The sequence below is a fragment of the Xiphophorus hellerii genome, chromosome 4 (genome assembly GCF_003331165.1).
Source record: "Xiphophorus hellerii strain 12219 chromosome 4, Xiphophorus_hellerii-4.1, whole genome shotgun sequence".
NCBI lineage: Eukaryota > Metazoa > Chordata > Actinopteri > Cyprinodontiformes > Poeciliidae > Xiphophorus > Xiphophorus hellerii.
In genome coordinates this window covers 27,099,092-27,110,279 of record NC_045675.1, presented here as the reverse complement: position 1 = coordinate 27,110,279, position 11,188 = coordinate 27,099,092, and the positions used below count along the sequence as shown (strand labels likewise).

The 11,188-nt window shown below is 43.1% G+C and overlaps 1 protein-coding gene across 2 annotated transcripts in view; it reads left to right on the top strand.

The window, feature by feature from the left end:
• The first annotated feature begins 1,493 nt into the window (after positions 1-1,493).
• Positions 1,494-11,188, top strand: part of insyn1 (inhibitory synaptic factor 1) — a 66,106-nt gene continuing 56,411 nt past the window's right edge. Inside the window, exons 1-2 of one of the 2 annotated variants that reach the window (XM_032560739.1) lie at positions 1,494-2,094; positions 2,597-4,226. In XM_032560739.1, coding sequence (XP_032416630.1) covers positions 4,083-4,226 — 144 coding nt within the window. In that variant the 5' untranslated portion in view covers positions 1,494-2,094; positions 2,597-4,082. Of the gene's footprint in view, positions 2,095-2,205; positions 2,396-2,596; positions 4,227-11,188 lie in introns of those variants that run through there. The other variant, XM_032560740.1, reaches the window with a different exon arrangement.

Genomic DNA, 11,188 nt, shown 5'->3' with positions numbered 1-11,188 from the left:
TATATAAACAAAAAAAACAAAATATTGTCATTGTAAAGATACAACACTTCACAGCATCCACATACTTATTGTACCTCAATATATATATATAATTTTATCTTAAGAGTTAAAATTGATCTACTCTCTGGTTTCTTTAGACAGATTGTTACTCAGATTTGTTCACATTATATCAAATAAAATACATCGAAGTTTGCAATAGTAGGTCAAATGTGTTTGTGACACAACTAAAAGTTTGTGACACAAACAACTAAAATGACTGTTTGTGGCACAAACAAACCTCTACATCAGTTGTCTCAAACTCCAGTCCTCAAGGGCCAGGGGTCCTGCAACCTTTAGAAGTTTCATGTTTTCAATTGGCTCGTTAGTAGGGCTCTGTAGAGCTCGACTGTATTCTACTGAGACAGTTTAGCCATTTCATTCAGGCGTGTAGGACAAGGGACGCATCTAAAAGTTGCGGGACACCCGGTTCACGAGGATTGGAGTTTGACACCGCTCCTCTACTTGTTGCAACGTTTGAAATGTTGAGCTTCCCATGTATGAAGGGAGAAGGGAATGTGAAAAGGGACCATCGAAGAAAACATGCAGAAGGACAAATGTCTCTTGACACGAGCGGCTTGTGAGAAGCATCTTGTACAAAACGAAGCACGGACCATGTAGAAATGCAAACGGTACGTTTCCCTAACTCCACCGAGAGCCATAATGCATTTTAAAACCTGAGGCGAAAACGTTGATGGAGCCCTAAGATGACACTGCGTTGTGACACACGTGTGAAAGACTTATGCAAAATGCGAACTTTTTTTTTTTAAGTAAAACGTGATCATTTATTGATCAAAGAAAAGACACAAAAGAGTTTATTCTCTAGCACAGAGTATTCCTCCAATTAGCCTCCCTGCGTCAGCGAAATGCCTCTGATCCGAATGGCAGAAACCACCAAAGAACACCAGAACAAACAGAACCGCATGAAAGACCCACCTAAACCTATGTCTGATTCTCATCCCTCCTCACAGTTATGCAAAGGAATACATGAGGCCCTCTGGCTGTTTACAGCAAGCTATGGTTCCAGCATCCTCTTGAACTTCACAATTTTGAATTTGGTTTTGAGCTTGCACAAGATTGTATTTTTGTTGTTGTTGACTAAGGGCCTAATGAAGAAGGTAAGGGAGAGAAAAAGTCATGCCGCTCCTCCCTCCCTACCTACTTCTGTCAGTTAGATGAGGTCATCAAACACCAACCTGCTTTGTTTATTAATGATGTAACATCCAGGGTTCTTTGGACACTTGGTCCCTGGGGGGGCTGCTTGGCAGGCGGCGGAAGAAGACTTCAAGTTGATTTAAGAGAGATAACACCCTCAACACAAAACAGTGACAAAAGCTGGATGGGCAGAGCGGGAGGAGATAAGCGAGGAAGTGTCGACAGTGGCGGAGAGGAGAGGAGGCAAGAGGAGGCGCTGGATGATACGCTGCGCCTTTAAAGCAGCAGGCCCCTCCTCCACAGAGCTGAGCCGAGGAGCCGAGTGGTGCTGGCAGGAGCCTGAGCTCCACGATAAACTCTGGCATCAGCTCCTCTTCATCCGGCAGTCAGCGAGGACACAGTGAGAGTGCAGGGGCAAGAGAGACAGGGACGGAGAAAGAGTGACAGAGACGGAGGGAGCTGGAGAGAGAGAGAGAGAGAAGAGAGACAGACACACAGTAGCAGGCCAAAAACACTGAGAGGGAGAGGATGTCACAAGAATAACACGCTGCTTTATTTTTTTTCCCCCCCCTCAACGTGCAGCCTCCAGATGGGATGACGGGTGGCAGCGCTTTTACGGCAGCGCGATTGTCTGAGTGACGGCAGCGGCCGCATCACAATCCGAAGTAGGAGTTCTCCTCGCCTCCCCGGCTCTTAGTCATCTTTTGCCTCTTCTCTCTCTCTCTCTCCTTTTTTCCAGAGTGCTATCAGGGCCATTCATCGTTCCCATCTCATGCCCCCTGCCTCCTCCTCTTCTTCCTCCTCCTCCACAGCTCCATCCTCCAGTTGTACTCCTCTTCTGATGAGCCACAACCTCAGAGTGAAATAACCCTGCTGATAGAAGCTTCTCTCTCTGTCAAGACAGTAAGTAGTGGGAGGAAGGGTGTGGGGGGGGGTAGGAACTCGGGGTGTGTGTGTGTGTGTGAGAGAGAGAGAGAGAGAGCAAGAGAGTCAGAGATTGTGTGTGTGAGTACCAGAGAGAATGTGTGGGTTTTGTGTGAGAGACAGTGAGAGGAAGAGAGAACAGCAAGACGGTGAGAAGTGTGACTGTGTGCGACAGAAGGACCTCAGAAGAACCGACTGCTTTGTGCGCAGTTTAAATAACCGTGCTGTGCCTGGACAGTGGGCTCTAGGCATAGCAACAGCATAGTGATGTACAGGGAAGGTGAGTAGGGGTGTGTCCTGGGTGTGTGTGGGGGTGATGCGAGAGGTGTATTTTTGAAAGCTGCAAGACATCCTTCTAGCCGCTGTGTCCGTCCTCAGGTCTCTCACCGTTTTACGTGCCATTGGGACATGACGGAAGGCAGGTGAGACGTGTCAGAGTGAGTGACGGATTTGCTCTCTGTCTGTCTGTCCGTCCGTCCAGGTGCCATGTGCAGTTGGCCAGCGCACCCCATGGCCGTGGCAGCGCCCTGCGTTTGGCGAGAGTCTCTCTCCCCCGTTCGTTCGCTGGGGCTCCGTCGGGAAGCTTTCATGGGATTTATTCTGTGCTGCCGGATGGCACAGAGATCCCTTCCCCTCTGAAGAGACTCCGTGGAGAAAACTAAGTACATGGATAAGAAGTCAAATAATTATCCAATCACAGCACAAGCAGGCAGACTGGGTTCCCTTAGCAACAACTGAAGGAGACAAGAATCCTTTTTTTTTCTTTCTCTCTTTCTGCTCCCTTGGTTTTTGGGCACACCCCTGTGGACCGCCGTGGGTCAGCGTTTTGGAAGAGGAGTTGGAGAGCGATGTTGCATAAGACGATGTGCCACCCGGATTCCAGGGGATGGTACTCATTTGCTTTCCGGCCCCCCCGTTCACATGTCTCACTGGGACCATGATCGTTTGTAATCCCTCCACAAATTGTCATCACAAGTCACGTTCTGCCGGCTTAGAAATCAATTCATTCTGATCCCACATCACCTGGAATGAGCTCCGCATTTAGGAAGGGGGGGAGATTGGATGCTGCTTTGAAAAAAAAAATAAACAGTCCTTCACCTCAGATCTTTCATGGACAAAAAAAAAGAGGTTAGACCACCATCTGTGAAGATATTGGATGTGAGACAAAGTTCATTTTGATTTCTAAGGAGAATCGCATTTATTTTTTTTCCTGGGGGTAAGAGGAATATTCCCCTTTTTCCAAAAAGAATCCATCATTTATTTTATAGACAGCAGCCCTCACTGGGGGACTATATTTAGAAGCCAAATCTTGTCCCCTCTGGCTAGCTGGGAGAATAGAAACAAAAGATCATTGTGAAAACTGAGCCACTGCTGGGATTTTCTTTTCTTACCGAGGCTACCGTGTATGAAACTTACCGTTGAAAAGGATTGACGTGAACCTCTCCGCTGTTTTTACTTTTCTATGTTGGTCTGCGGTGATGTCACCAGATGAACAGGATTGTGCAGGGAAGGAAAAGTCGTCTCCCCTTATAGATGGGTGTTTTCAAAAATAGCACCTACCTGGGAACAATTTCAAATATACACACTTGACAGATGAGTTGAGTTGGCTCAACATGGTTATGTAAGAGTTCCTCACCAGCTTCAGCCCATGTGTTTTTCCCCCCTCTCTCTCCTTTTTCAATGGATTTACTCCTTTCAACTTTTCCCATGCTGACTTTCTCTTCATCTGGGGAAGTGTTTGCCAGAAGGCATGGATTTCAGAGCGTGACCCTGTGCCAAGTGTGCAGGCGAGGCAAGGCGTTTCGGCTGCCCAGGTGCTTTTAAGATGTTGAGGTCTCCCTGCGTGGCCGGGGCCCCTGTTCGGATCAGTAGCACTGAGGCTCCTCGTAGCCAAAGACATGGACCCCGACTCGGCTCCCCCACGCCCTCAGCCTGTTGGCCACTGGCCCCACGTTGCTTTGTAAAGGATGTCCCTCAGCAGAGCTCCGGCCCGGGACACCTCTGAGACCCCCAGCCCGAGAGAACGCATCCGCAGCCACATGAAGATGGTGATCGACCAGCTGGAAGGCATTCTCAAGGAGCTCAAGGATGTGGCCAAGGAACTCCGGGAGGTGAGGCTCGAGAAATCAGCTTACAAGTGTCAAAGCGTTTTGGAAGGGATTTAGAGGGGAACAGGGAAAGAAAAGACACCGGTACGGGAACAGGGGAAAAATTTATATATATATATATATATATATATATATATATATATATATATATATATATATATTGGGTTCTAGGTGGGTTGGGTCTAATTAGGTATAAAATTCCTTTGCAGCGTAGAGATTTTTATTAAGATGCGAAAAGGGATGAGATCTCACTTTTTTTTGGTTTACCACAAAGCTGACATGCTTTCACAGTCAGCAAACAGTTGCTTATCTGCTACTTACAAACGTCTCGTGTGTTCAGTGGCGTCTTGTACAAAGGTGCAGCTGGAAAGCAATAAAGCCAAGGCTGAAAAGGAATAAAGACGCAGGCTTAGAGAAGCTACAGGACTTGGCGCCGCAATAGTTATATAACCATTTTGTTAAGGATCATCTGGATCCTTACTGTATTTTTGCCATGGTAACGCTGGCGTGTGCGTGTTTATGTGTGTGATTTAGCATTTCTCACCTTGTACAGCCCATTTTTTCAGGAAATACTACATTGTCAAGACCCACTGCTCCTTTTGGTGGCCAAGGTCTAGCTTCCAAAAGATGAATTGCTGTTTTTGGGCTAGGGGTTTGGCTTAAATCTAAGGTGTGAACTGAGTATGGGCTAGGATTAGGGGTAGCCATCTTCTGGTAAAGATTATGCTTAGGTTAATGGTAAGGCTATAGAAGTGAATAAACAGTGAATTGAAGTTATTGCAAAGTCCTAGTAAAGATGGAAAAGCAGGATGTATATGTGGTGTGTGTAGGTTAGGATTAGGTTTAGGCATTACCCTAATCCTAGGGTTTAGGGTAAGGCAATAGAAGGGAATAAACAACGAGTGGAAGTTATTGCAAAGTCTTTGTGAAGATGGAAAGACAGAATGTGTGTGTGATGTGTTCGCAAGCAAAATGTCTGGGAAAAGATGATCAAAGACATGCTTTTATGGGAATCTTGCATGAGGAACTACTGCAGTTGGACTGAGGACGTGTGTCAGAGTGCTGATAGTCAGAGCCCTCATACATGGGGGACTACAAAATCTCATCAGGATCTCCCCCCTTGCAGGGTCCTCAAAGCAGTGAGCCCTGCTTCCCCGGACATAGATGAAAAGAGATAGACAGACAAAGACAAATGAAGCACTAGCAAACAGTTACACCTAACCCACATCTTCCTTGCACATCACACGATTAGACAGAGGAGGAAATTCTGTTGGTGCGCATGTTGTGTGTGTGTGTGTGTGTGTTGAAGAAGTCAAATGGAGGATGTTGGAGCACGTAATGACCTGAAGGAAAGGACGCAGGGGGTCTGAAAGCTGTCATAACTCCCTCCATCACTACATGAGCACCAGCCCTCCCCATGCCTTCTCCACCCACTGTCCCACTCACCGCGCTCTGCTTGAGCAGTCGGGAGGTGCAAGGGCACCGCTCGCAGTGTGTACCTTCTCTCTGGCGAGCAAGAGAAGCCGGCCCACGTGCGGGAGTGATTGATGATTATGGGACAACTGCAAGTGGAATAATGCTGGCTGGAGCTATTTATAAACAAAAACACAGCCTGTGCCTCTGCCAGCACCAACGCATATCGCCATTCTTATTCCAGACCCCGTTAGAGAGGGCTGCACAAAGTGGCTCAAATGTCATTTTTTATTGGAAGAGCACAATCCCACATATTGAAACGGCGACAAAATCACTTTAGCTACAGCGGCAGCCATAATACCCATATCAATATCGTGCAATTAACTGACCTAGGAGACCGCCACCGGTTTCAAAGGAAGAAGAAGAAACGGGATCAGTGTTGAGCCGTCAGATACGCCGGACGCCTACTGTTCCATAAAACATCTCATTCTTGGCCACATGAAAGGAAGGCAATAACAGATAACAACTGTCACATAAATAAATGATGAGCCACTACGTGAAAGAGATAACTTAGCGAAGGAGCAGTAATGTCTGATTATCACCCACAAGGTCCTTGGGGACTCTAGGGTGCTAAAAGGGGTTAAAGCAAACACTCCAAAGCACAAGCTGTGCAGAAGCAAACAAAGGTGTCACTAAATTTGCTTCACGCTGCAGCGTTTATAGATGCACATGGCTTTTGTGCCAAAAAATTAATCTAAAAGAAGTTTTTCCAAGTAACAACATGACACTTTTTTTGTCTTTATTTTTAATTGTGACACTGCAACACAATCTGGCTTCATTCAATGTTCTGGTCTCATTTATTTCCCCAAAGGGATAAAGCGGATTGAAGTTTCTCTTTAGTCTATCCCTTTAAAAGTCAAGTGGATTAAAGAGTCTTAATAAAGTCTTACCATTCTGGTCAACATGGATCCTACTCATCAGCTGTTAAAGATGTGTCTTTGTCAGGTTTTAAGCCATTGGAAATAACACCTTCAGGAAATGTGTGTTTTTGGAGAAAGTATTCACACCCTTTAAGCTGTATTTTCAGATTACAATCACATATTTTAATGTGTTTATCTAGATTTCATATGATACACAGACGGTAGTGAATCGCCATGGAATTTTATTAAAGTCTTTAGTAGTTTTGCATAACTACAGACTGGAAGCTGCGTTTCTCTTTGGAACAAAGCCCATCAATCAGACTAGCCAGAAAGTGTCTTGTTTTGTTGTTTTGCAAGTCTCTGTCCTGAGTCCTTTGGACTCACTTGGTTTTCCTCCAGCATTGCCCATGCATTTTACCATCAACTATGATCAACTTGCCCTTTTTTTGCTGAAGAAAATTATGATGCTGCCACCATCATGTTGCGCTGTGTGGCAGTGGTGTGTCTAGGTCTTGTCTGTCTGCATATGTTTTACGAAACTGGACATGTGGCGTTTTATGGCTTTCCTACAGCATTGGTTTTCTCCTGGGCAGTCTTCTTCACAGACCAAACTTGCAATCGGAGTGTCCACAACAAATAGTTGTCCTGTTCACAGATTTTTCCTGCTAGCTCCTCCATAGTTGTTTCTGTTTTGAATATTTTTCCTTGAACAGTTCATGTCCACAGCGTGGGGTAATGTTGTAAAACTTGTCCGTGCTCCTGCCATCCATGTTTCTTGGGCCACATGATGCTGTTTGTTTCGCCAGCGGTCCCTTCTAGTCTTTTTAGGCCTTCACAGTAAGACTGGATCCAGATGAGATACGATTACACACGGAGGTTTGTTGTACTAACTTCTCAGGTTACGTCTGAAAGCAAATGATCACAGCAGATTTTGCTAAGGAATACCACAGCAAAAGAGGCTAAAAACATGTACATTGTTTGTGGGGTTTTTTGTGTGTGTGTTCGTCAATCACACGAAAATCAAACCATATAAATAAAGAATTGTGGTTATAGCTTAAGAATAAGTAAAATAATTTTTAAAAAGTTCAAGAGATATATTAATTTTGCAAGGCAAATTAAATAATTTATGTGAACTTGAGGTGTATTTAAAGTGATTTATAATACTTTTTTAAAATAATTGATTGATAATTGAAAATTAATAATAATAATAATAATAATTAGCCACAGCCAAACATTCGGTACTGTGAAAATATTCTGGTAAGGAGCAAAATTTACTGTTTAACTTTGATAGGATAAATAGTGAATAATGATGATATTGGGTAGGTTTGCACTTTCTTGGTTTGCATTTTCTTGACTACCACTTGTTAGCAAAATACATAAGCCTAAATTGTTATTTTTATTTAGAACAAAAATCCCCACGAGTAAAAACAAGGAGCTGAAGTGAGGTCAAACTGTTCTTTGCTGTTTCAGCTACAAGCTCTGCATGAAAGCCACTAAGTTTCAAAAAGAGGTCACAACTTAGGGGTCTTACTTTCTTGTCTGCCAGCCTTCATCATCCTCATTGCACAGCGTCCCTCTTCCCTGGAGCATGTTCTCAACTCGCACCTTAAATTCTTTACAAAAGCAAGCATCATCATTTTTAACGGGGAGTTTGAGTCTCTATGACAACACCCGGTGAGGTCTGAGCGAACCCTGTGGTGAACTTACTGTTTAACTTTAATCACCGTCGCAGTATGTAAATGGAAGGCAGTGGGCTGTGATGTTCATGTGAGGCATATACAGATGATACTTTTCTTCAGCAAAGCATTTTAACAGCATTGCTGAAAATACTGAGCAGTTGGATGGACCTTGAGAAGGGAACACGAGGTTTTGGGGTTTTATGTTTATTTGGAAGCAAATAGAAATGCAGTCCTGGGACCTTTTCTTTTTTTTAAAATAAACTCTACAAAACATGCAGTTATTTTTCCCCATGCCCAGTCTCTGAAGCTGACATTTAAACCCAGCTTTATTTATTTGTATATTTATTTATTTGAATTAGAAAGCTTTTTAAATGCCTAGCGTCTATGTATTGAAAAGATAAATTTAGGATCATCCAAAGCAACACAATTTTTTTTGTTTTATTCATTTCTTTTTATTTTTTTCACAATTGGTTAGGTCTGAGGTAAAAACCAAGACTTAAAAGCTACAAATTGCAGCTTTTGGTAACAGATCTTCTAAAATCCTTTCCAAAGTTAAATAAAAAACAAAACTAAACCTCGTCTGAGTGTATGTATGACAACTGTTCAACCAGTAAACATTATTTCTACAATGATGTACAGACCCATTTTACACATTCCCTCTGGCAGAAACCACATATGGTGAAGTTGCTTTTCTCAAACCCTGGATTTAAGTGGCGAAATTAAAGGAAAGAGTAAAAAGCAGGTGTCTCATAAGAGATGTCTATCTTATTTATTTATTGTTTTAGTTGAGTTGCTGTCATTATGTTCATTGGTCAAACAGTATACTCAAGCTATCTCTGTAAACTTCAAATGTGGAGGAAAGGGTCTTAAGTTTGAAGCTTTTATTTTGAAATATAAAATAATGAAGATTTGTAGTTCTTGTGCTTAATAAGACTGGACTGTGGTACATACTGTAGATAAAGACACTGCTCTATATCGGAGTATTGTGGGTACTGTACTCTGTAGAGCGATTTGCGAACAAATTTGTCTGCAGAATTACTCATAATGCTGTTCAACGTCACAGAGATATTTTACCATTTCGAATGAGTCTGGACTGGACAGATTCTTTAAGATTCTTTTCAGAAGTCACACATTGGATTTTGTCTCATTTCCTGAACGCGAAATTGAGTATCATCGTTTCAAAATCGGGCAGTATTGCTCCACCCCGGGTAAACTGAGTGAAACTAAACACCAGCTACACTTGTCTTTGTAAGAATCTCTGGCCTACAGCTGCTTTAAGCTTGTTCAGGATCTTTTTTTTCCAAATGTTGATGTAATTATTATTGTCACCTGCTGGTGCAGTGAAAGCATTTTGATGTTATTGGGCCTGGAATCTGACACAATATGTAGATGCACAGCATCCAGAAAAAAATGTACCTGGAGCCATACTCCTCTGATTTTAAAACATTTTTAATCACATTGTAAATGTGATGCCCCCCCCCCACCAAACCCAGAACACAGTGTATGCCTAAAAAGCCTTGACTGTGGATAAAAACCCAAAGGAGACATCAAGCTTATCACTGTTTTGTACCTTGTTGGATGGCATCAAACAACAACACTCCTTTACTTGTGAAAGAAAAATGTTACAGCGCACGGCTAGTTTCCTCCCTTCAAGAGCCCATTACTGTCAATTGAAGCCTGTCTTCCTTTTGAATCCCATTACAGTTCTCATGACAGGTAAAATGAGACAGACCTAAAGGAAGGACACAGGAAGGTAATACACTGATAAACTACACCATTTGTAATAATGTACTGGCATGAATGGCGTCCGCAGAGGAAATAATTCATCGAGTTATTGTGTCAACCTTGGGCATTAGAGAAGCGTGGGGAGGAGGGGGGATGGACTGGAAGGAAATATCAAACAAACTGTAAAAAAAACCCTGCAGAAACAGAATTTCAGCACAAAAGGGTAACCGTGGAGACACAGATGTCGGAGTTAACCCATGGTGTTAACTACAGAGATTCAGCATGGTAAATTAAACAGATTAATGAAGCGCTAAAAGATTGAGACAACATAGAAGCAGTAATGACGTAGGCTAAAAGGGGAGGGGGAACAAAACAGGGCGGGAGGAAGCTACACATGTCTATATGGAACCAAACAGGAATGATGGAGTGTTATTATGCGGATGTAGTTATTATGCAGAATGATAGCAGGAGCTGCAGATCCTTCATGTTGGTGCTCATCCCAAGACAAATGAACACAGGAAGGCAATCAGGATTCGTAGAATTAAAGCTCCAAGAGGGAAGGATGAATAAAAGCTCGACAAAGAGCAATTATGATTAGCCTTTTGGTATTTGTGTGCATATGCTTATGTAATGCAGGAGGCTGGCCTACTAAAGCTCTGAGAGGGAGGATATAGCCGACAGCAAGAGACGACTGTCAGGTAAAATCTGCGCACTTCAAATGTCAGCCCTTTTTTTCTTCTTCTTCTTCTTCCAAGAAGGAAGCACTAAAAGCAACAAGAGTAAAACAAGAATCAACCGCCAAGTAGTTTCGAGTTTAAAAATGTGCAAAGGAAACACAGACACAATGTTTTCCCGTTGCAGAAACAAGGGATGAATTCAACCCTATTTTCCCCCTTTAAGCAATCTGAGCCGTGTAATTTCGCTACACTGTCTGTCAAAACTAAGCGTTTCTACTAAAAAAATGGAGCGTGTCCAATTAAAACTGCCATAGGAGAAATGTGGTGACCTCTCACATCCAAATTATTCAGCTGCTAAACCGTTGTGTGAACACAGAGATAGAAATCAGCAACCGGTGGCATCTCCTAATAAATTCTAAAACCAGTAATAATAATAATAATAAAAAACAGACTTCCACATTTGGGAGGGGTCCCTTTCTAGTAAAACCGAACTGAATCTGTTCCAAACTCAGAGGGAGCCGATGAGAGACTGAAACCAAAATCAAAGAGCT